This window comes from Enhydra lutris, unplaced genomic scaffold (genome assembly GCF_002288905.1).
Source record: "Enhydra lutris kenyoni isolate GAN:26980312 unplaced genomic scaffold, ASM228890v2 scaffoldscaffold22, whole genome shotgun sequence".
NCBI classification, from domain to species: domain Eukaryota; kingdom Metazoa; phylum Chordata; class Mammalia; order Carnivora; family Mustelidae; genus Enhydra; species Enhydra lutris.
This window is the reverse complement of record NW_019154106.1, coordinates 11,048,121-11,072,563: the sequence shown is the minus strand read 5'-3', so window position 1 is coordinate 11,072,563 and position 24,443 is coordinate 11,048,121. Positions and strand designations below refer to the sequence as shown.

General features: G+C 39.3%; 1 protein-coding gene across 1 annotated transcript in view; it reads left to right on the top strand.

The window, feature by feature from the left end:
- The window catches only part of LOC111149513, a 36,832-nt gene extending 14,672 nt beyond the window's left edge, over positions 1–22,160 (top strand). Inside the window, 4 exon segments of the mRNA XM_022506611.1 lie at positions 17,966–18,138; positions 18,140–19,537; positions 20,344–20,520; positions 20,522–22,160. Of these exon segments, the coding sequence (XP_022362319.1) occupies positions 17,966–18,138; positions 18,140–19,537; positions 20,344–20,520; positions 20,522–22,051 (3,278 nt within the window). The 3' untranslated portion in view covers positions 22,052–22,160.
- The last annotated feature ends 2,283 nt before the right edge of the window (positions 22,161–24,443 follow it).

Sequence of the window (24,443 nt, the reverse complement as noted above, 5' to 3'; positions counted from 1 at the left end):
TAAAAACCAAAAATCAGGAGAAAAACCAATCAATAAAAACAGACCTATACATTCATGAAAAGTTTAAAATGATACGATATGAAATACAGGTAGTCTTCTCTAAAAGTTAGAATCGTAACATCTTGCTCTACTAACCTGGAATGTTTGTATGAACTTTTCATAATCAAAAATGCACTATTCTTAGATTGCTTATATAAATAAAATCATAGAAAGTTTTATGGATGCAAAAGTTCTTGCCAAAGGAAGACATTCTCTGTCCATTTAATGTAAACCCAAAGCAACATCTCAACAAATACAAGTATAGGTATTTTATTAAATCCAAGAAATAACAAAGAATTGAATGATGTGGTGTTTAGTAAGACTTAGTAAGAACTTGTAGGACTTAGTAAGAACTTCGGCTTTTATTGTGAATTAAAGAGGAAACCATAGTAGGATTTTGTCCAGTTACTGCACTACTTGAATAGAGCTATTTTAATTCCTTTATTTGTCTAAAACTTCAGGGATTGGCTTGACTCCAGATGTTAGCTCAGTTCCAGGTACACCTTGACTCAAGAGATTCAAAGGACATTGTTAGGGACTGATCTATCACTTGGAACCTCTCAGTTTTTCTCTCTTCTATAACCTTTTGTCTCTGATAGGATTCATACAGTAGCATGATGACTGCTAATAGCATTAGATTTATACCAACACAGCTCTAAACACAACAGGAAAGAGAAAAGAGTAAGATTCTCTTTCCTGGTCAATAAAGCAAAAATACTGGAATTAGCATTGCTTGAAAATGTATCATTTATACAATTGGTTTTTCTTGGGTCCCTATGACAGAATCAGCCACTTTAGTTGGGTTGATGCAATTCTGCCATTGCCCAGATCTAGGAGGAATTGAGGGTAGAGTCAGCTCCACCTTTGTAGATAAATTGGGAGTAATGGAATGATGGGGTGTTCCTTCGAAGAAATTTAGGTCACAACTATCAGAACAAATGGGAATAAATACTGTGTATTAAAAAATATAAAATGTAAATGAAATATGGGAGAAAAAATAATAAGTGAGGGAGGGAGTTTTCATTTAAAATATCAACATGTATAAAATAATTAGAAGATTGTAGCTAGTACAAATAGAGACAAATAATGTTCTATTGCATGGTAAAATACTAACATTTAATGTCAGTGTTTTATAATATTCAACAGTACTAATAAAAATAAATGCTAGAGACAAGTCTCTGAAGCAAGAAAAGAAAATACTAAAGAATATATTATAAAGTTGAAATGAGAAATTTAAAATATGAGAATTTAGGGGGCACCTGGGTGGCTCAGTGGTTAAGCCTCTGCCTTCGGCTCAGGTCATGATCTCACGGTCCTGGGATTGAGTCCCACATCGGGCTCTCTGCTCTGCAGGGAGCCTGCTTCCTCCCCCCCACCTCTGCTTACCTCTCTGCCCACTTGTGATCTCTCTCTGTCAAATAAATAAAATCTTTAAAAAAATAAAATAAAATATGAGAATTTATAAATAAAATTACTTTTAAAAACTCTACATTAAATTTTTAAAAATTGTTTTTATTAACATATAATGTATTATTTACCCCAGAGTTGAATCATCAGGCTTACACATTTCACAGCACTCATCATAGCACATACCCTCCCCAATGTCCATAACCCAACCATCCTCTCCCTACCACTCCACCTCCCAGGAACCCTCAGTTTGTTTTGTGAAATTAAGAGTGTCTTATGATTTGTCTCCCTCCCGATCCTATCTGGTTTCATTTTTTCCCTTCCCTACCCCCCAAACTCCCAACCCTGCCTCTCAAATTCCTCATATCAGAGAAATCATATGATTATTGTCTTTCTCTGACAGATTTATTTCACTCAGCATAATACCCTCTAGTTCCAACCATGTCATTGCAAATGACAAGATTTCATTTCTTTCGATGGCTGCATAGTATTCCACTGTGTGTGTGTGTGTGTGTGTGTGTGTGTGTGTGTGTATACTGTATCTTCTTTATCCATTCATCTATTGATGGGCATCTAGGTTCTTTCTGTAGTTTGGCTATTGTGGACATTGTTGCTATAAACATTTGGGTGCATGTGCTCCTTCAGATCATTACATTTATATCTTTAGGTAAATACCCAGTAGTGTGATTTCTGGGTCATAGGGTAGCTCTATTTTCAACTTTTTGAGGAACCTTCATGCTGTTTTCCAGAGTGGCTACACCAGCTTGCATTCCCACCAACAATGTAGGAGGGTTCCCCTTTCTCCACATCCTTGCCAAAATCTGTCGTTTCCTGACTGGTTAATTATAGCTATGCTCACTGGTGTGAGGTGGTATCTCATTGTGGTTTTGATTTGTATTTCCCTAAGGCCAAGTAATGTTGACCACTTTTTCATGTGTCTTTTGGCTATCTGGATGTCTTCTTTGCAGAAATGTCTGTTCGTGTCTTCTGCCCATTTCTTGATTGGATTATTTGTTCTTTGGGTGTTGAGTTTGATAAGTTCTTTATAGATTTTGGATACTAGCCCTTTATCTGATATGTTATTGTGAATATCTTTTCCCATCCTGTCAGTTGTCTTTTGGTTTTGTTGACTGTTTCCTTTGCTGTGCAAAAGATTTTGATCTTGATGAAGTCTCAATAGTTCATTTTTGCCCTTACTTCCCTTGCCTTTGGCAATGCTTCTAGGAAGAAGTTGCTGCAGCTGAGGTCAAAGAGGCTGCTGTCTGTGTTCTCCTCGAGGATTCTGATGGATTCCTAAAACTCTACATTAAATCTAAAAATAACTTTAGGGCAAGAGACAACAAAAACAAATGTAAGAAAGAAATAGCTGACTAAGAAAACATAATTGCATCATAGAATAAATATAGATGATGGACTAGTAACACTAATATGAAAATACATATACATAATAAATAAAAAGGAAATAAGCAAAGAACACAAACAAATAACTACAAGATGAAGAAGGACAAAAATCCATGTTACAATAAATAAGGAACTCAACTGAAATGGCTCAAACCATAGAAACTATTTATTAAAAATCATAGTTAAAACAAGCTTTGGGATATAGCTTCTCATCTGTGGAATCAAAGGCCCATCTTATTTCCATGTCTTGTTATTTCTCTTTATTGAATTTTATCTTAAAGTTAGTTCCTTTACAGATAAACACATCTGCCAGTAATCAAACAGGTTATCAGTATCCACACTGATGCCCAGCAATACAAATAGAATATCTATATTAACATAAAAGCAAGCTTTTGAGGTTCCACCTTGATGGATCTTGCTAGATCACTGTTCAATCTTTAACCAGAAAAAGGAATGTCTTGCTTGGTTTTTTCTAACTATTGTCAATCTGTAGTGCTGGAGAAAGTGTACAGGTTGGTGTAGAGAGAAGGAGGCCTTACATTTTTATGAATGCCCATTTTCCTTTGTGTGTTCTAGGAACCCTTGTCAAAGATCAATTGGTCATAAAAGCATGGATTTATTTCTGGGATCTCTATTCTGTTCCATTGGTCTGTGTGTATTTTGTCAGTACTATACTCTTTTGGTTACTGTAGTCTTGTAATGTATTTTGAAATCAGAAGATAAAATGCCTCCAGCTTTGTTCTTCTTGTTCAGTATTGCTTTGACTATTTGGGATCTTTTCTGGTTCCAATTTTTGTATTGTTTTTTTCTATATCCATGAAAAACGCCATTGAAATTTTGATGGGATTTCATTGGTTCTATAGATCATTTTGAGCAGTATAGACATTAAGACATTAATTATTCTAATCCACAATCACAGGGTATCTTCCCATTTACTTGTGTCTCCTTCAATTTCTTTAATCAATATCTTATAGTTTTCAGTGTACAAAATTTTTGAGAGAGAGAGAGAGTGTGTGTGTGTGTGTGTTTGTGTGTGAATGATGAAGTGGAGGGGCAGAGGGAGAGGTGGAGAGAGAGAATATAACACAGGGCTCGGCTCGATCACATGACCCTGAGATCATGACCTGAGTTGAAATTAAGAGATGGATGCTTAACCAACTGAGAGCTACCCAGGCATGACTTCAGTACACATCTTTCAACACCTTGGTTAAATTTATTCCAAAGTATATTATTTATTTTGATGTTATTGTTAATATGATTGCTTTCTTAATTTCTTTTGCATTGTTATTATTAGTATATACAAATATAGCTGATTTTTGTATGTTGATTTTCTAATCTGTAACTTTAACAAATTTGTTTATTAGTTTTAGAAATTTTTTGGTAGAGTATTTAGAATTTTTTGTAAATAAGATCATAACATCTAAAAACAGATCATTTACTTCTTCTTTTCATTTTATATATCTTTAATTTCTGTTTCTTGCCCAATTGCTCTAAGATTTCAAGTATTATGTTGGATAGAAATGTCAAGAGTAACATTCTTGTCTTGTTTCTGATCTGAAAAGGAAAGTTTTCTGCTTTTCATTATTAGCTGTGGGCTTGTCATATATGGAGTTTATTATGCTGAGGTACATTTCTTCTAAACCTAATTTGTTTTTTTTTAAGTTTACTTATTTATTTATTATTTATTTAAATAGTGTCTATACCCAACGTGGGGCTCGAACTAATAACCCCCAGATCAAGAGTAAAATGCTCTACCGACTGAGCCAGCCAGATGCCCCTCTTCTAAACCTAATTTCTTGGCAATTTTTACCATGAAATCAAGCTTAATTTTGTCAAATTCTTTTTATATACCTAAACTGAAAAGCTTCTGCACAGCAAAGGAGATAACAAAATGATAAGACAACCTATGAAATGGAAGAAATATCTGTAAGACAATTCATCTGATATATGCATTGGGTAGCTAATTTCCAAAACATACAAGAAACTCAAACAACTCCATAGCAAAAATACCCCAAACAGAAAACAAAGCAAAACAACAACCCAAACTCAAATAACCTGATTTAAAAAAGAGGCAAAGGACTTAAATAGACATTCCTCCAAAGAAGTTATGATGCAAAATGCAAACAGGAATGAGAAAAGATGCTCAACATCACTAATCATCAGAGATATGCACATTCAGAACCTCAATGCAATATCACTTACACCTGTTAGAATGGCTGCTACCAAAAAGCCATAACACATGTCGATGAGGATGTGAATAAAGGGGAACCTTCATGCACTGTTGCTTGGAATGTGAATTAGTACACCATTATGGAAGAGTATGTTGGTTCTTCAAAAAATTAAAAATTAACTACTGTATGATCTAGCAATCTTGCTTCTGGGTATATAGACAAAGAAAATGAAATCACAATCTCAAAGAGGTATCTATACTCCTATGTCCACTGCAACATTATTCATAATAGCCAAGGTATGGAAACTGGTTGTGTCCACCGGTGGATGAATGGATTAAGAAGTGTGTGTGTGTGTGTGTGTGTGTGTGTGTGTGTGTGTGTGTGTACATATGGAATTTCAGAATTAGAAGGAAATCCTGCCATTAATGACAACATGTTGAGCCTGAAGGATGTTATGTAAAATGAAGTAAGTCAGACAGAGAAAGACAAATGTCGTATGTCTCACTTACATGTGGAATTAAAAAAATTCAAGCCCATAAAATCAGAAAGTAAAAAGAGAGTTGTCAGAAGTTGGGGAGTGAGGGAAATGAGGAGATGGTGGTCACAGGACAAAGTTTCAGTTAAGCAGAATGAGTTAAGCTCTGGTGATCTAATGTACAGCATGCTGACTACAGTTAATAAAATGTACACTTGAAATTTGCTAAGAGAGTTGATCTGAAGTGCTCTAACCACACACAAAAAATAGAAGATAACTTTGTGAAGTGATGGGTATGTGATAATCATTCCACAATATACACATATATCAAAATATCACATTGTACACGTTAAATATTTATAGTTATTATTTGCCCATTATACCTCAATAAAGCTGGAAAAAGTTTAAAAGTTAAAAGTTAAAGGAGAAAGAAAATGTCCATCAACAAGGAATCGCACAGAGAACCGCAGGGGAAGGGAGGGAAAACTGAATGGGAAGAAATCAGAGAGGGAGACAAACCACTCTGGACTCCAGGAACAAAACTGAGGGTTACAGAGGGAAGGGGGTGGAGGGATGGGGTAATCAGGTGACGGGTATTAAGGAGGGCACGTGAGATGAGCACTGGGTGTTATATGTAACTAATGAATTGTTGAACACTACATCAAAAACTAATGATGTACTATATCTTGGGTAATTGAACATAATTTTAAAAAATGATCTCCCTGATATGAGGAAGTGGAGATGCAACATGGGGGGTTAAGGGAGTAGGAAAAGAATAAATGAAACAAGATGGGATTGGGAGGGAGACAAACCATAAGTGACTCTTAATCTCACAAAACAAACTGACGGTTGCTGGGGGGAGGGGGTTGGGAGAAGGGGGGTGGCGTTATGGACATTGGGGAGGGTATATGCTATGGTGAGTGCTGTGAAGTGTGTAAACCTGGCGATTCACAGACCTGTACCCCTGGGGATAAAAATATATTATATGTTTATAAAAAATAAAAAATAAATTAAAAAATATTTTAAAAAAATGCAATGATAGTATTTCTATCATGAAAATGTTACTTCCTCAGAAAGAACTTTCCTGGTTACTGTTTCTAGTGTCTACCTCATGGTTAGCCCACTAACTTGCTTCATCATCACAGCTCCTAACAACACATGAAAATATTTTGACTGATTATTTACATGTTCAACTATGCCCTGCCCTATCAGTTTAACCTACATGAGAGGAAGCACTTCACTCTCTGGATGCCTGCCCAAAACAGACACTTTATAAATATGTGTTTAATAAAACGACAATGAATGGATATATACACAAATACATATACATGCACATATGTATTCACGTGTGTGTGTATTAAAACTTCTATGGTTCATTCTGTGCCAACCAGAGTAGTAGTTGCTCTACCTATTTTATCACAAGTCTACGAGCCATGTGATATTATTACTATTTTACTGAAGAGAAATAGGAAACACAGAGACATTTCATGGTATGTCCATGGCAACTGGGAGAGATGGAATTTTTGAGATGAAAACCCAGGGTTGTCTGATTTACAAGCTCCCATTATTTACCACCACACTATATTTCCTGATATCATCACTTAGTTTCTTCTAAGTTTCATCTGTCTAGGAAGTAGGCAGTGCATGAACGTAGTGTTTCTAATTTAATTTATTTTTGCTCTGTAATAAATCAAGTGTATTTAATGAGCATTCAGAAAATACCATGTACTGCACAATCACATATGTATACACATAGTATCACACTGGATACATATTTGATTAAGATATAATCTTGCCCCATAGAAGAGAGAGAATGGGGTGAAGAGAGGGAAAAAAAAGTGGGGGAGAGAGAAAAAGTAGGGAAGGAGAGAGAAAGAGTCCTTGTATACATACAAGGACTGAATATACTATTAGAAGGTATTTCTATGGTAGAAGAAAAACAGGAAAAGGAAGGAGAGGGGAAAGCTGTGCATCTCAATGTTCTGAAAGTAAAAACACCTTGCATTCCCAAAGGTAGGAGAAGAAAGTCAAACAAATAGGAGAAGTACTGGCCAGGGAAGCAGAAAAATGTAGTCTTTAAGGAGCCCTCATTTCAGCGATGTCTTTTTGACTTTCTTCTGCTGAATTTAATTTACCAACTTAATGTCCTTATATAAAGTTCTGAAGATGGTTAAAATTTTTTTTCTTAAGAGAGAAAGAGCACAAGAGGGGAAGGGCAGAGAGAGAAGGAAAGAGAGTCTCAAGCAGGCTCCAGGTTCAGTAAGGAGACTGACATGACTTGATCTCATGAGCTTGAGTTCATGACCTGAGCTGAAATCAAGTCGGCACTTAACCGACCGAACCACCCAGGCGCCCCAATGGATAAAAACTTTCAAGCACCATTAACTCATTAAATGCATGATTTATTTATTTAATTTCTGCTATTGTTGATAAAGAGCCAGTAAAATGAGCTGTCGAGTTCTCAGGGAAAAATGAGAACATCACTTTGAATCATGTATATACCAGAGTTGGATTCTGGTACTTTCCCAAATGGGGTTCTTGCACAACTGTCAGGATGCATTTTCTGGAACATTTTGTTGTTGGTCTGTTGGTGGCATCAAACCTCCTGAAAATGGTGCAGGAAATGCAATTTCTGCCATGTGAGGATTTGATGGCATAATCAACATAACCTGTGAAGTCAATCAGAGTGCCATAGGTGAGTCAACCAAAAAAACCACAGGGCTTCTCCTTCCTATCCACATAATGGCATCACTATCAGAGTCTACTCTTTCTTCTTGGAATTTGGTTTCCATATTAACTTGGTGGGGTTTCTCTGACATTCTGGAGCTCAGACTGGATCTTGGAAAAACATGCAGTGATAGCTTGTGGCTGTTTTTGTGACTCTGTAAGTGGACTGATCTTACATATGGATCAGTGTGCACAGCAAGTTGCAGACCAAAGTGTTATGGAAAATTTAGAGCTCTTCTTCCAAATCCAGTTCTTTATGCTGATGGCAACAAGATATCCAAATCATGATTTGCTGGCCATGACTCAATCATTTCAAAAACCACAGAGACCCAGAAAGGCAGGAACCATCAGCAAACTAAGGAAAATTCTGGTCTTTATTCCACAAACTCAAGTGTGAAATGGAGTATTTATGTGTGTGAGGGCTGGGGGAGGATAGAAACAGGAAGAGATAAAACTTTGGCCTTAATGCCTCAAAGACACTGCTCTTCTGGATTTGCCCCAAGAGATTTGTGGGAGCAGCTTTCCCCAACTCTGTAACTTCAGGAGCAGAAGGGCACACAGGCCTAGACATTATGATAGGAAGGCTACTAAAGAATTTGCTCCCTTGTGCAGATGTTTTGGTCAATGAAAATAAAAAAGTTTCACTTAATGAAATTACAAAGTCATCAGGAATTGCTGAAAACTCTAACTTCTAGGGTCTTATAACACAGAAGTCCACACATAGAGTTAGTCCAGCTCTCTTCTGTGGGGCAGGAGATGCAGTGTACCACAGCAGCCCCAAAAGAAAGTAAAGAGGCACAAAATGGTAGAGAAGAGCAAGAGAAAAATAATCTCATCAAACTATTACTGTTTTAGGATTTGCCTTTGGATAATAAAACTATGAGCAACTCTTGGCATTTTAATTCAATTCTTGGAAGATATCCTTGTCCTATTCTTCCCAGTGCCTCTTGGTCTCTTCTCTCTTCCCATTTACCAATTATCTCTATGTGATGCTCTTTCAGTGGCCAGGAGGATCTGCTGCAGGTCTCTGAGTAAGAGATAGGCAGGTATGCACACATTGGTAAAGAAGTTTGAAACACTGACTTTCTTTAGTAGTCCAGGGAATGTTGCTATGATAGGATAATGAAGCAAAATCTGGCCCTCTCTGGGGACCTCTCCATTATGAAGTATTTTCTGATCTGGACTAATAGAGGAGGCCCTTAGGGGGAGTAAGGATGGAGAAAATTAATTTGTCTTTATTCGTTGTGGGAGGCAAGATGCTAAAAAGACACCCAGTGACCCATGCCCCTATGTGATACCCACTGCTTGAAAATGAGTGGGATCTGTGTATCTGATGGGATATCACTGCTATGAGTAGGTACTGAGCAGTTGACTTTGAGTTTATCAAAAAGGACATTACTCTGTAAACATTTTTCCAAAGAAGACATACAGATGGCCAATAGGAAAAAGTGCTTAATGTCATTCGTGATCAGGTAAATGCAAATCAAAACCACAGCGAGGTACCACTTCACAAACATGTCAGAATGGATACTATCAAAAAAGACAGGAGACAAGTGTTGGCAAGAATGTGGAGCCTGTTGCATTACTGATGGGAATGTAGATTGGTGCAGTCACTACAGAAAACAGTATAGAGGTTCCTCAAAAAAAAAAAAAAAATAGAAATACCACATGATCCAGTAATTCCATGACTGGTATTTACCCAAAGAAAATGAAAACACTAATTTGAAAAGTTATATGTTCCCCCATGTTTATTGCAGCATTATTTACAATAGCCAAGATACGGAAGTAACTGTAATATCCTCGATAAATGAATGGGTGAACAAGACGGATATATACAACTCAGCCATAAAAAAAAATGAGTTCTTGGGGTGCCTGGGTGGCTCAGTGGGTTAAAGCCTCTGCCTTTGGCTCAGGTCATGATCCCAGGGTCCTGGGATTGAGCCCCGCATCAGGCTCTCTGCTCGGCGGGGAGCCTGCTTCCTCCTCTCTCTCTCTCTCTCTCTGCCTGCCTCTCTGCTTACTTGTGATCCCTGTCTGTTAAATAAATAAAATCTTAAAAAAAAAAGGAATGAGTTCCTATTATTTGTGACAATATGGATGGATTTAGAAGCTATTATGCCAAGTAAAATAAGGCGGAAACAGAAAAATACCATATCATCTCCCTTACATGTGGAATCTAAACAACAAAACAAACAAAACAGATTCTTGAATACAGAGAACAAACTGGTGGTTGCCAGAGTGAAGGTAGGTGGGGGGAGGATGGGCAAAATAGATGAAGGGGGTTAAGAGGTACAGATGTCCAATTATAAAGTGAATCAGTCATGAAAATGAAAAGTACAGCGTGGGGAATATATTGTATTGTAACATCCTTGTGTGGTGACAGGTGACGTCACAGTGAGCACTGGGTACTGAAAAAACTGTCAAATCACTCAGCTGTATACCTCAGTTTAAAAAGGACATTATTCTGGGTAGATTAGACCTAATCCTATGAGCTGTTTAAAAGAAACTTAGAGCATCAGAGATTTTCACTCTCTTGCTGGCCTCAAAAGCAGAAGTCAGTTGTCCTGAGTTGCACAGCTGAAAGGAAATCAGTTCTGCCACACGAGCATGGAAGGGGAGTAGAGGCCTCAGCTGTGTCCGCAGCCCCAGCCAGCTTCTTGATAACAGACCCTGAGCAGAGGAACCAGCTGAGGTGTGCCCAGACTCTTCACCCATGGAAACTGAGAAGTGACGAATGTGTGTTGTTGAAACCTCTAATTTTCTGGAATGTACTACACGGCCACAGAAAACTAGCACACTTGACTTGGAGGCAAGCCCAACACTCACCCCCTCAGGATGGCAGCAGGTTACTTTGCATTCGAAGGCAGAGAGGGACACAGAAACGCAGAACTCTAGCATACTTAACAGGATCATCATAGCATCCAAACCCTAGAAATGAATTTATAGCCAGGAAATGTGAGAAATGGAGATGACAAGATGAAAAATACAGACCATCTGTTTACAAGGCTAAACCAGAAGCACTGGCTTGCTGTCAGAAAAACTGGTTCCTCGTGGCAGTCATACGCCCTTGGCCAGTGTGGGCCTGTTGAATGCCACTTATCCTGTCATTTTTTTCATTAATGAAATAACCACTTTTCCCCATCCTCTACCTTCCAGTGCTATTGTAGATACAGAATGTGAAAACTCTTTAAAGAGGGGTAAGGGATCATAAAGATAATTTAGGTTTTTCAAACACCAGACATTCCATATAGTTGACACAATAATATCACCTCCTATCTTGGTAGTTAGACGCAGAATAATAATTGTGGGCAGAATATTAAAAGACCAAAGAAGTCCACATCTTAACCTCTGAAACTTAGGGATATGTCAAGTTACATAGCCAGGGAGAATTAAATTTGCAGATTAAATTAAGGTTGTTTATTAACTGACCTTGAGATGGAAAAGTTATTCTGGATTACCTGGGTGGGCCCAAAATAATGAAAGAATCCTTCTAAGTAGAAGCGGGAGGCAGGAGAGTCAAAGTCCAAGAGAGATTTGAAGATGTTGCCCTGCTTGCTTTGATGACAGAGGATGGGATCACAAGCCAAGGACTGAGGGCAGCCTCTGGAAGCCGGCAAAGGCAAGGAAACGGATTCTCCCTTACAGCCTCCAGAAAGGAATGTAACTCTGCCAACACTTTGATGTTAACGCAATGACAACCATTTGAGACTTCTGACCTCCAGAATTATAATAAATTTATGTTGTCTCGAGCCACTAAGTTGGCAATAGTTTTGTTACAGCAGCAGAAAGAAGCTGAAGTAACAATAAAAACAAAGTTAATCAGTCTTTAAGCCATCTCCCCAGAGAACCGGCTTTAGGTTTCATCTTTAACCAAAACATATGGTCAGATTTGAGAAACACTGGGCAGTACTCTTACTCCTAAAAATCTGAATTGGAGGCCTGGGATTCTTTGGTCTAAATATTCTCTCTTTCTCTCTCCGTGGACGGGCATAGTATCTATCCCTAACCTTGAAAAAGTGTCAACAGATCAGAGCCCAGGACACAAGTGACACAGACTCAACTGGGCCTTGAGAATATTGGCATTCGTCATTTTAAAAAATCTATTTACTCATCTCTTCAACATACGGTAGCCTCTATGTTTCAGGAATTGTTGTAGGCACAGAAGACAGAGCAGCAAATAGAACAGACGATTTCCCTAACCTCAAGGATCTTACCATCTGATGGGGTAGCCCAGGAATTGGCAAACATTTTTCTGTAAGAGGCCAGCTAGCACATATTTTAGGTTTTATAGGCCATAAGGTCTCTGTCATAAATACTCAGGCTCTTAGAGTACCAAAGCAGCCACAGACAATATGTAAACAAATGGGTGTGGTTATGTTCCAATAAGCTTAATTTACAAAAAAACAGTGGTCAGGCTGGATTTCCAGCAAAAAGTAGTTTGAGCAAAAAATCTGAGTTTAAGCCATATAAAACCATTGTCCTTTTAGACCAAGCAGAGTTGATCATTGGCAATTTCATACTGTTCTGCCTAATGATTCCAAGTAGTATGTGCTGTCCTCTTTCCTTCAAAGAGCTCACCTTTTCTAGCCTCTTCTTATAATCGTACTCAAAAGTAAGATCTTAGGTCTTCAAAACCGCTAGCTGCTTTCCAATATTTCTAAACTTTCCTACAAGGAACACCTAAAGGTAGAGGCCTGGTCTCCTTAAGTCTCCTGGAGTGTCAATGCTAGGACCAGGAGTATAGTATGGGCTCACAGACCTGTGGACTGACTGTGCAGGTGCCCAGGCAGGAGGAGACCCGAGAGTTCAGATCCCAAGTAACCCTTATGGATTTACCCCCCAAGGACAGGCAGGAAAAATGTTCACAATAGGCACCAAGACTACCTCTGGGAGAATGTGATTGAGATTGAACATGGAACTGGCTACCCTATTTAGAAGACCTCTTGTTAAAAAATCATTAAGGACTTCAAGACAGCAACAGCAGAATAGTAAAGCAGGTGTAGGTCTCTTTTAACTGGTAAGCCTGTGTGTCTGCGCAGGTCCCATGCCCAGGCAGCCAGCCCCAAGAAGCCGGTCTGTTCCACATTTTGTCCTTAGCACTGTACCCTGACAGACTGCAAATGGACAGAACTGCAGAAACTGAAAGTAGGCTTCTTCTTCAGGATAACAACACAGAACAATATAAAATATAGATATGGATAGGGACACTGGAGGCAGGAAAGCACAGAATCTCATCTTGCTTCTGCCAATTCCCAACTGCATGATCTTCGGGCAAAAATGAAAGTTGTCTGAAAAACTCTATTATTTTGGGTAACAGGCAAGAAATAAGCTTTGCCTACTATAAGCCATGTGGGAAACCTCAAGGGAAGTATGTGTTAGTTTAGCAGAGACAGTCAAGGGGTTGTATTGTTGTGATGATGCAGCACTCAGGACTTATCAAGGATTAGCTGGGAATGAAGAAAAACTATAATGAGTCTGGAAGAGTGTTGAGTTTCCGTGTTTGGGCGCAGACAAGAGACGGTGAGACAGAGAACTAACCAGGGAGCACAGAGAAAGGCCAGAAGGAAGCTTGCATGGAGGGGAGACAACAGGAAACTTTGTGGTGCTGAGAATAGCTAATAGACTTTTTTTTTTTTTTTTTTTAAGATTTCTTAGGAGTAAAGTTTCAGTTGCATTTTGTCCAGGGCTGTACCTCAAGAGTGCTCCCTCCCTGCACTTACCCAGAGGCCCACAGCTTCACAGCCTACAATATCTTGTGTTAGTGGCAATTTGGAGAACTAAAGACATTAGGATAACATCTAAATGAGGGCAAGTGGTACAGAGAAGTAGTGATATACAGAATGGAAATTGGGAATTTGCTGGGAGCTGGATGTTGAGGCCCAAAGTGCTTAATCTTGCAAGAACATTCAGAGATGTTGGGGGTGGGGGAGGAGGGTAATGGGTGATTTGCCACTTGTTGGATAGTGTTGAAGACAATTTTATTTTATTATTAGAGAACCAGGAAACTCCACCAGGGAGCTCCGGGGACACAGAGGGATTGACATCTGGGCTCCCGTTTTAGACTGGACAACAGAATTGTTGTTTTGAAATTAAACAAAAAAATATGCAATGTGCTTAGTGTACTAACTAGTGAGAGTAGGTGTTCCATAACTATGAGCTTCCTTCCCATTTTCCCTCATCACTTACGGAGGAACAAAGAGAGAGATGAGACATGGGCATGGCTCCAAATACAAGATTTTCCTCTTCTTCAATCATTTTCAATTTCCCAAAGTGATTCATTCATCGGTCAGGAACTACAGCGTGTTGCTTTTGCCAGAGCCAGAGCTCCTGTAACTTGCTTCCATCCCAGTACCCCAGGAAAAGAGGAGGTACTCACCATGAAAACATACAGGGACATGAAGCCGTTCTCTGTCTTCTCAAAAGTGCCGCAGTGAAAGAGATTGTATCGGAAACTATTCAAGTGGCTTGTAGTGAAATAGGTCCCCAGTGCAGCCAAGACAGAGCTGGAGATGTTTAACCCCAGGCTACTTCTGATCTAGGACGGAAGGAAAATCGATTCAGCAATCTGGTGGTATCCCCAGGGGTGTCACCAACAGGTACTCCACACCCCTCATTTCTGTCTCCACAGTCCAGCTGACCCATCACAAACAGTCACTGTGCTGTTTCCTCACTGGTCTCTCCCCTCACAGCTGCCCATGCACAAACATGATCCTGTGGTTTCCAAGCTTGAATCCTTCAGACAACCCCCATGCACATGAGATAAACTCTTTTTTCCATGTTAACTAGACAGTTCTGTCCATGCCCATCTCCTTCCCTGCTCTGTGCTGGGTACCTGGCTGCGCATTATTTCCCAACTGTGGCCTCCACGCTTTTTGCGTACGACCTCCCTCTGCTCTGTATTCCTTTCCTGCATTCTCTTCCTGTGGAAGCTTATTATAAGAATGAAAATTCTCCAAGAAAGCATGAGAAGTTGAGTGTGGCTGTAGCACGAGGGGGATTTTAATGGTCATAGCTGGACCAGATGCTATGGAGACACACAGGTCAGATTTGAAAAAGCCATAAAGATCATGCTCCGTAATCTGATCTTTATCCTTTGAGCAAAGAAAATGCAAATATGGCCTTTAGTGAGCAAAAACATATGTTGAGATCTGGGCTTTTAACTTTTCTTGGCTTTGTGAAAGACCTATCGGCATGAGAGTTGTATTGTAAATTTGCTTTTCCTTATTTAATGGCCTTATTGGGAATTTCTTTCATTGCAAACCAAATGAAAATCCTTTCCATAAGCAGAGAGAATACACATTTTAATTAATAAATCAACAAAGATTATAACCCACCAACACTTGGTGTCACTGTTATGGATTGGATCTCAAGCTGCAACGTCTGTTTGGTCAGTTCCATTAGAGATTCCTTTTCAGAAATTCTCTGTATTTTCATAAAGATTTTCTCAACACTGCCTTCCCAAACTCTTCATGGTCACATCATTAATTTTATGAGCAGCCAATTTTTTTGTATTATCATTTCTGAAAGACCAATGCAACTATGTAAAACAATCTCTCCTGATTTTTAAAAAACAAAACCCCTCTTGTACTCTGGCAGAACAAACATTTGAATAGTCCTTCTTCTTCTGGGACCAAAATAAGCAAACAGATTAAAAGAAAAAAAAAAGGAAATATTACTCACCAGACCTTTTGTAGTTTTAGTCCCTGCTACAATTGACAAGGACCCTGAAACAATAAACTAGTAACAAGAGGAAAAATAAATGTGGGTAGAAAAACTTTAAACAAATATTTGAAGTCAAAACTTACTAAAACTTACCCCTAACTGTGATAAATTTGTAAAAAGATCAATCATGTTGGGAGAAACACAAAAGATTGTAAATAACTCTCCTCTTCTCCCGGAAAGAACAGAGAAACTCTACCAGATAGATTCACAGGAGAAGTTTTCAAGCCTCTCAGAAAAATGTCTAATTGCAATTGTATTTAAACATCTGAGGTCCTTGAAATACAAAGAAAGCTCCTAAATTCCTGATATGAAGGAACCCTAATATGGTACCCAAATTTAATAAGATTTTAGAAAAGAAAAGAAAGTAAAGATCGTTTTTATTTAAAATGACTATTAAAAGTTATAAACAAAGTCGTAGCAATGAAAGTTTTAAAATTCCATATTAGATGCTGATTATTTTAAAAAGTTTTTAATAATATACTATTCCATTTGGTTCCATCAGTTGGGTGATTGTTTTCCATTTACCTAAAACAGCTAGAATCAAGTTGATTGGATTCCCCCCCCCCCGCCCCTGCCTTAAATTATTTGCCTGTTTGAATTTCTGGGTTTGCTTTCCAATTTGATTTCAGGAGTTTCAAAAATTGCATCTTAATATCAAACAAAGACTGATCTAATGAAACAGCTTGGTAAATTTCTTCAAAATGTTTAAAAATTCAAAGACATGGAGATGGTAAAGGTTAACTAAGTCACCTCCGGAAAAAAATAGCAGCAAGAATCATCCATTATATTATATGAAATGAATCATGACTATGTGGGATATTCCTTTAAATGTCCAGGTTTTTAAAATATTGATTAGTATTATAATTTATAAATACAAATTTAAGGAGAAAATTCACATCAAATTATTATTCATGTTTACAATGTTAAGACATTTAATAGAATTCAACACTATTATGACTTAAACATTCTTTTTTTTTTGACAGTTGAAAGAAGATAAAAGAGGTTTTATTTTTTTAATTATTTATTTCTTTTCAGCGTAACAGTATTCATTGTTTTTGAACCACACCCAGTGCTCCATGCAATCTGTGCCCTCCCTAATACCCACCACCTGGTTCCCCCAACCTCCCACTCCCCCACCCCTTCAAAACCCTCAGGTTGTTTTTCAGAGTCCATAGTCTCTCCTGGTTCACCTCCCCTTCCAATTTCCCTCAACTCTCTTCTCCTCTCCATCTCCCCTTGTCCTCCATGTTATTTGTTATGCTCCACAAATAAGTGAAACCATATGATAATTGACTCTCTCTGCTTGACTTATTTCACTATAGCATAATCTCTTCCAGTCCCGTCCATGTTGCTACAAAAGTTGGGTATTCATCCTTTCTGATGGAGGCATAATATTCCATAGTGCATATGGACCACATCTTCCTTATCCATTCGTCTGTTGAAGGGCATCTTGGTTCTTTCCAGTTTGGTGACCGTGGCCATTGCTGCTATAAACATTGTGGTACAGATGGCCCTTCTTTTCACTACATCTGTATCTTTGGGGTAAATACCCAGTAGTGTAATTGCAGGGTCATAGGGAAGCTCTATTTTTAATTTATAAGATATAAAGAGTTTCATCTTCCATACATAATGGAACATTTGTCTTGGTCTGGAAGTCTTTATCATATTTAATGAGGAAACACTAGGGCCATCTCTATTAAAGTCAAAATCAAGATAAAAGATAAAAGTGTAGATGAACAGATATTACTCTTCTTAGTATATTAACCAAAATAACTATGTAAGAAAAATATTTGAGGAAAATGTTTACAGTTACAGCTGTTTACATGTGAATGCGTTATGCTGAGGATCTCCAAGAATATCAACTAAAGGCTACTATAAACTTTAAGAAAAATTAGTAAGGTATATGGGAAGAACATTATATACAGAAATTATATATAAATACATATGTATTTGTGTGTGTGTGTGTGTGTGTGTGTGTGTGTGTGTGTGTGTGTGTGTGTAAAGATTTAACTATTTGAGAGAGAAAGAGGGAGAAAGATTGAATCCGCTCTGAACCTGGGGAGAACTCTGGACTCCGACTACGCTCCCCTCCAGCAGTTCTTCGTGGTGATGGAGCACTGCCTGAAACACGGCCTGAAGGCTAAGAAAACCTTTCTTGGACAAAATAAATCCTTCTGGGGGCCTCTAGAATTGGTAAAAAAAGCTTGTTCCAGAAGCTGCAGAGATAACAGCAAGTGTTAAAGATCTTCCAGGACTTAAGACACCAGTAGGCAGAGGAAGAGCCTGGCTTCGTTTGGCATTAATGCAAAAGAAGCTCTCAGAATATATGAAAGCTTTGATCAATAAGAAGGAACTTCTCAGTGAATTCTACGAACCCAATGCCCTCATGATGGAAGAAGAAGGAGCCATAATTGCTGGTCTCTTGGTGGGTCTGAATGTCATTGATGCCAATTTTTGCATGAAAGGAGAAGACTTGGACTCTCAGTTTGGAGTTATAGATTTTTCAATGTATCTCAAGGATGGGAACAGCAGTAAAGGTAGTGAAGGAGATGGCCAGATTACTGCAATTCTGGATCAGAAGAACTATGTAGAAGAACTCAACAGACACCTAAATGCTACGGTAAACAATCTTCAGGCAAAAGTGGATGCGTTAGAAAAATCCAACACTAAACTGACAGAGGAGCTTGCAGTTGCAAACAACAGGATTATTACCTTACAAGAAGAAATGGAACGAGTTAAAGAGGAAAGCTCCTACATACTGGAATCCAGTCGGAAGGGTCCTAAGCAGGACAGAACTGCAGAAGGGCAAGCACTGAGTGAAGCCAGAAAGCATTTGAAGGAGGAGACACAATTGCGACTGGATGTGGAGAAGGAACTGGAGATCCAGATCAGCATGAGACAGGAGATGGAGTTGGCTATGAAGATGCTGGAGAAGGATGTCTGCGAGAAGCAGGACGCCCTGGTGTCTCTGCGGCAGCAGCTGGATGACCTCAGGGCTCTCAAGCATGAACTTGCCTTCAAGCTGCAGAGTTCAGACTTAGGAGTAAAACAGAAAAGTGAACTAAACAGTCGTTTGGAAGAGAAGACTAATCAGATGGCTGCTACCATCAAACAACTCAAGCAAAGATTGCGCCAGGCTGAGCGGGGCCGCCAGTCGGCCGAGTCAGAAAACTGGCTCTTCAAGCAGGACTTCGGAGACAAGATAAACAGTCTGCAGCTGCAAGTGGACCAGCTCACCAGGCAGCGGCACCAGCTTGAGTTAGAACTAAAACTGGAAAGAGAAAGAAGGTTACAGAACAACAGGAGCATCCCAGGAAAGGGTCCTCAGAAGCCACAACCCAAAATGGACGGGAAGCACAGAATTCAAGAGGAAAATGTTAAACCAAAAGAGGCCCTGGACGAAAGCCACAGGCTGCCGTCTCACCCTGTGGATGAACAGAATCAGCTGCTGCTCTCTGAGAAGCCACAGACGTGTCAGCTATGCTGGGAAGACGGCAGCCGAACCAAGAATGTGTGTAAGAACTGCAGAGGGATCTTCTGTAATGCCTGCTCAACAAACGAACTGCCTCTTCCTTCAAGTATCAAGCCTGAGCGAGTTCTTCTCCTCTCCATCTCCCCTTGTCCTCCATGTTATTTGTTATGCTCCACAAATAAGTGAAACCATATGATAATTGACTCTCTCTGCTTGACTTATTTCACTATAGCATAATCTCTTCCAGTCCCGTCCATGTTGCTACAAAAGTTGGGTATTCATCCTTTCTGATGGAGGCATAATATTCCATAGTGCATATGGACCACATCTTCCTTATCCATTCGTCTGTTGAAGGGCATCTTGGTTCTTTCCAGTTTGGTGACCGTGGCCATTGCTGCTATAAACATTGTGGTACAGATGGCCCTTCTTTTCACTACATCTGTATCTTTGGGGTAAATACCCAGTAGTGTAATTGCAGGGTCATAGGGAAGCTCTATTTTTAATTTATAAGATATAAAGAGTTTCATCTTCCATACATAATGGAACATTTGTCTTGGTCTGGAAGTCTTTATCATATTTAATGAGGAAACACTAGGGCCATCTCTATTAAAGTCAAAATCAAGATAAAAGATAAAAGTGTAGATGAACAGATATTACTCTTCTTAGTATATTAACCAAAATAACTATGTAAGAAAAATATTTGAGGAAAATGTTTACAGTTACAGCTGTTTACATGTGAATGCGTTATGCTGAGGATCTCCAAGAATATCAACTAAAGGCTACTATAAACTTTAAGAAAAATTAGTAAGGTATATGGGAAGAACATTATATACAGAAATTATATATAAATACATATGTATTTGTGTGTGTGTGTGTGTGTGTGTGTGTGTGTGTGTGTGTGTGTGTGTGTAAAGATTTAACTATTTGAGAGAGAAAGAGGGAGAAAGATTGAATCCGCTCTGAACCTGGGGAGAACTCTGGACTCCGACTACGCTCCCCTCCAGCAGTTCTTCGTGGTGATGGAGCACTGCCTGAAACACGGCCTGAAGGCTAAGAAAACCTTTCTTGGACAAAATAAATCCTTCTGGGGGCCTCTAGAATTGGTAAAAAAAGCTTGTTCCAGAAGCTGCAGAGATAACAGCAAGTGTTAAAGATCTTCCAGGACTTAAGACACCAGTAGGCAGAGGAAGAGCCTGGCTTCGTTTGGCATTAATGCAAAAGAAGCTCTCAGAATATATGAAAGCTTTGATCAATAAGAAGGAACTTCTCAGTGAATTCTACGAACCCAATGCCCTCATGATGGAAGAAGAAGGAGCCATAATTGCTGGTCTCTTGGTGGGTCTGAATGTCATTGATGCCAATTTTTGCATGAAAGGAGAAGACTTGGACTCTCAGTTTGGAGTTATAGATTTTTCAATGTATCTCAAGGATGGGAACAGCAGTAAAGGTAGTGAAGGAGATGGCCAGATTACTGCAATTCTGGATCAGAAGAACTATGTAGAAGAACTCAACAGACACCTAAATGCTACGGTAAACAATCTTCAGGCAAAAGTGGATGCGTTAGAAAAATCCAACACTAAACTGACAGAGGAGCTTGCAGTTGCAAACAACAGGATTATTACCTTACAAGAAGAAATGGAACGAGTTAAAGAGGAAAGCTCCTACATACTGGAATCCAGTCGGAAGGGTCCTAAGCAGGACAGAACTGCAGAAGGGCAAGCACTGAGTGAAGCCAGAAAGCATTTGAAGGAGGAGACACAATTGCGACTGGATGTGGAGAAGGAACTGGAGATCCAGATCAGCATGAGACAGGAGATGGAGTTGGCTATGAAGATGCTGGAGAAGGATGTCTGCGAGAAGCAGGACGCCCTGGTGTCTCTGCGGCAGCAGCTGGATGACCTCAGGGCTCTCAAGCATGAACTTGCCTTCAAGCTGCAGAGTTCAGACTTAGGAGTAAAACAGAAAAGTGAACTAAACAGTCGTTTGGAAGAGAAGACTAATCAGATGGCTGCTACCATCAAACAACTCAAGCAAAGATTGCGCCAGGCTGAGCGGGGCCGCCAGTCGGCCGAGTCAGAAAACTGGCTCTTCAAGCAGGACTTCGGAGACAAGATAAACAGTCTGCAGCTGCAAGTGGACCAGCTCACCAGGCAGCGGCACCAGCTTGAGTTAGAACTAAAACTGGAAAGAGAAAGAAGGTTACAGAACAACAGGAGCATCCCAGGAAAGGGTCCTCAGAAGCCACAACCCAAAATGGACGGGAAGCACAGAATTCAAGAGGAAAATGTTAAACCAAAAGAGGCCCTGGACGAAAGCCACAGGCTGCCGTCTCACCCTGTGGATGAACAGAATCAGCTGCTGCTCTCTGAGAAGCCACAGACGTGTCAGCTATGCTGGGAAGACGGCAGCCGAACCAAGAATGTGTGTAAGAACTGCAGAGGGATCTTCTGTAATGCCTGCTCAACAAACGAACTGCCTCTTCCTTCAAGTATCAAGCCTGAGCGAGTCCTGCAATCCCTGCCACGAGCATCTGATGAGACAGTATTCCACCAGCCCATCGTAAGACTGGAAGCCGAGACCTGGACCAGTGTCTCCACCCGTGTTAGATGTCAGGATCTCCTAGAGCCCAGAACTTAGAGTCAGCTCCAACATTGATAGGAATGGTTTAAATAAACCTGGTCCAGGGAGAAAAGGCAGTGGTTGGGGGTGCTGGAAGGTTTGCTCAGTTGCCCTAATGACTGTAGGAATAAAAGTTACTCAGCTGAGCCTCTCTCTTCTAAATCTTAAACAATCCCACCTTTGAAGGCTTTATTTTTTAGCATGTCTTTGGCGGAACTATTTTTATAAATAGTGACAGTACTGGCATGAACATAATAGGAGAGAGGGTCCATACAGATAAGAAAAAAAAATAGGAAAATGATCATCTCCTTCTTTTACATTTGCAGATTCAAGGGGGAAAGATAAATGTTAACTGAGATCAAAATGTAGATGTTTCATATTATCCCTAGGTGCTGCTAGACATAAACGATTTCCTCTTCACCCCCCACCCAACTACCTCTTGAAAGTATCTCTACCAAACTGTGAACCCAAACTCAGGGAAAAGAAATTACAGAGTAATATAAATTTTGAATGTACTTAAAACAATGTAATTTATTTACATTTTAATGTAATTTAATTACATAAATTACATACAATGTAATTTAATTACATTTACTAGAAAGGTCCTGGCCTTACAAGTGTTTTCAGTATCAGAATAAGAGGAACATTTGCCATTTCTCCACTTAATGACTTCAGAAATAAGTATCTGCCCTTTTCAGAATGTCCTCCTGCAAAATAGAAGCCAGCTCCCTTCCTAAACCTTCCCTGCTCTCCCAAGTCATAATGACAACTGTGTTTTAAAGATAAGGTTTGAGTTTTGCAAATAGGAGGTATTGAAAGCAAAGGTTTGTCAGGTGTAAAGTAAAATAATTTTAATTTGTCCGTGGCTGAGATCAGTTAGCTCAGAATATTTATTTTCTTGAATAAGGGGTACCTTTCTCTGAGCCAATAATTAGAACTGGTTGGTAGACAGATTTTTTGGAAAGTGTGATACTTAAAACATCTCTTCATATCAAACCCTTTGGGGAAAATTGGGGGAAGTGCCTTCCACAAGGGAAGAAAAACTTTGGTATGTGCTATTTTCATTATGTTACATGTGTCTAGGTTATTAATTACAATTAAGACCTAAGAAGATGCAGATTCTGTAACCGGTTTAGAATTCTGGGGTGGAAACATCCTGGAACCATCATACTTGATAAATTCTCCTCAAAAGGGTTATAGCCTGGGAAAGAGTTGTTATTCCAAAAGTCTGGCCTGTTACATGGTGAAGCTGAGCTTTTAAAAGTACTAGGGAAAAATAAAATCTAATAATTCTAAAAAAAGGGGGGGGAGGGGCAGAGGGAGAGGGAGAGAGAGAGAGAATCTCAAGTGGTCTCCTCACTGAAGGCAGAGCCTGATGTAGGGCTCAGTCTCATGACTATGACTATGAGATCATGACCTGAGCTGAAATCAGGAGTCTGATGCCTAAATGACTAAGTCCCCCAGGTGCCCTTGTATTTCTGTGTTTAAAACACAGAATTTAATATCACAGCAAAAAATATATTAAGTTTCCAAGAGAAAAAAAAAAAAACTTAAAAGACTGTGAACAGTGTATATGAGTAAAACTTTACGGTGTTCCAAAAGTCCACAGAAGAAAACTTGAACAGATAGACTCATGAGGGAATAATTTTATAGCATTCTGAAAAAAGACATACAGCTGTACTGGAAACTAAATTGTCAAAGATAAGAGATATTTGTGATTCGTTCTTGGTATTGGTTGTTGTACTGTATAAGAGAGTAAAGGGAAAATAAGGTTGAAAGAATAATGGAAGGTCGCAGCAAAAATATTCCACCAATTAAATAAAGACTGATCTAGTGGGATTCCTATGATGGTTTGAGTGATAGCTCAATTGACAAACATAGCTCCTGCAGTTCCTGGAAATTTATGGAACCTGTGTAGAGGACATAAATTATGAGAACTGGTTTCCAAAGGAGTGTTGAAAAGGAAATTAGGGGTGCCTGGGTGGCTCAGTGGGTTAAGCCTCTGCCTTTGGCTCAGGTCATGATCTCAGGGTCCTGGGACTGAGCCCTGCATCAGGCTCTCTGCCTGCTTCCCCCCCACCCCCCACCTGCTTCTCTGCCTACTTGAGATCTCTCTCTCTGTGTCAAATAAGGAAATAAAATCTTAAAAAAAAAAAGGGAAAGTAAAGGGGAAGCAGAACGTGTGAGTGGCTGATGTCTGCAAGACTGAAATCAGAACGACCCTGTTTGAGCCCTGATTCCTATACCAAATAAAAGCATGATCTTGAGCAAATCATTTAATTTCTCCAAGTCCCAGTTTCTTCATCCACAAAATGAGGACAATGGTAAATCTTTTCTCAGAAGTCTGTGATGGTTGCACAAATGGAACTGAATACATAATTCACTTAAAATAGTGCCCAGATTATGGTAA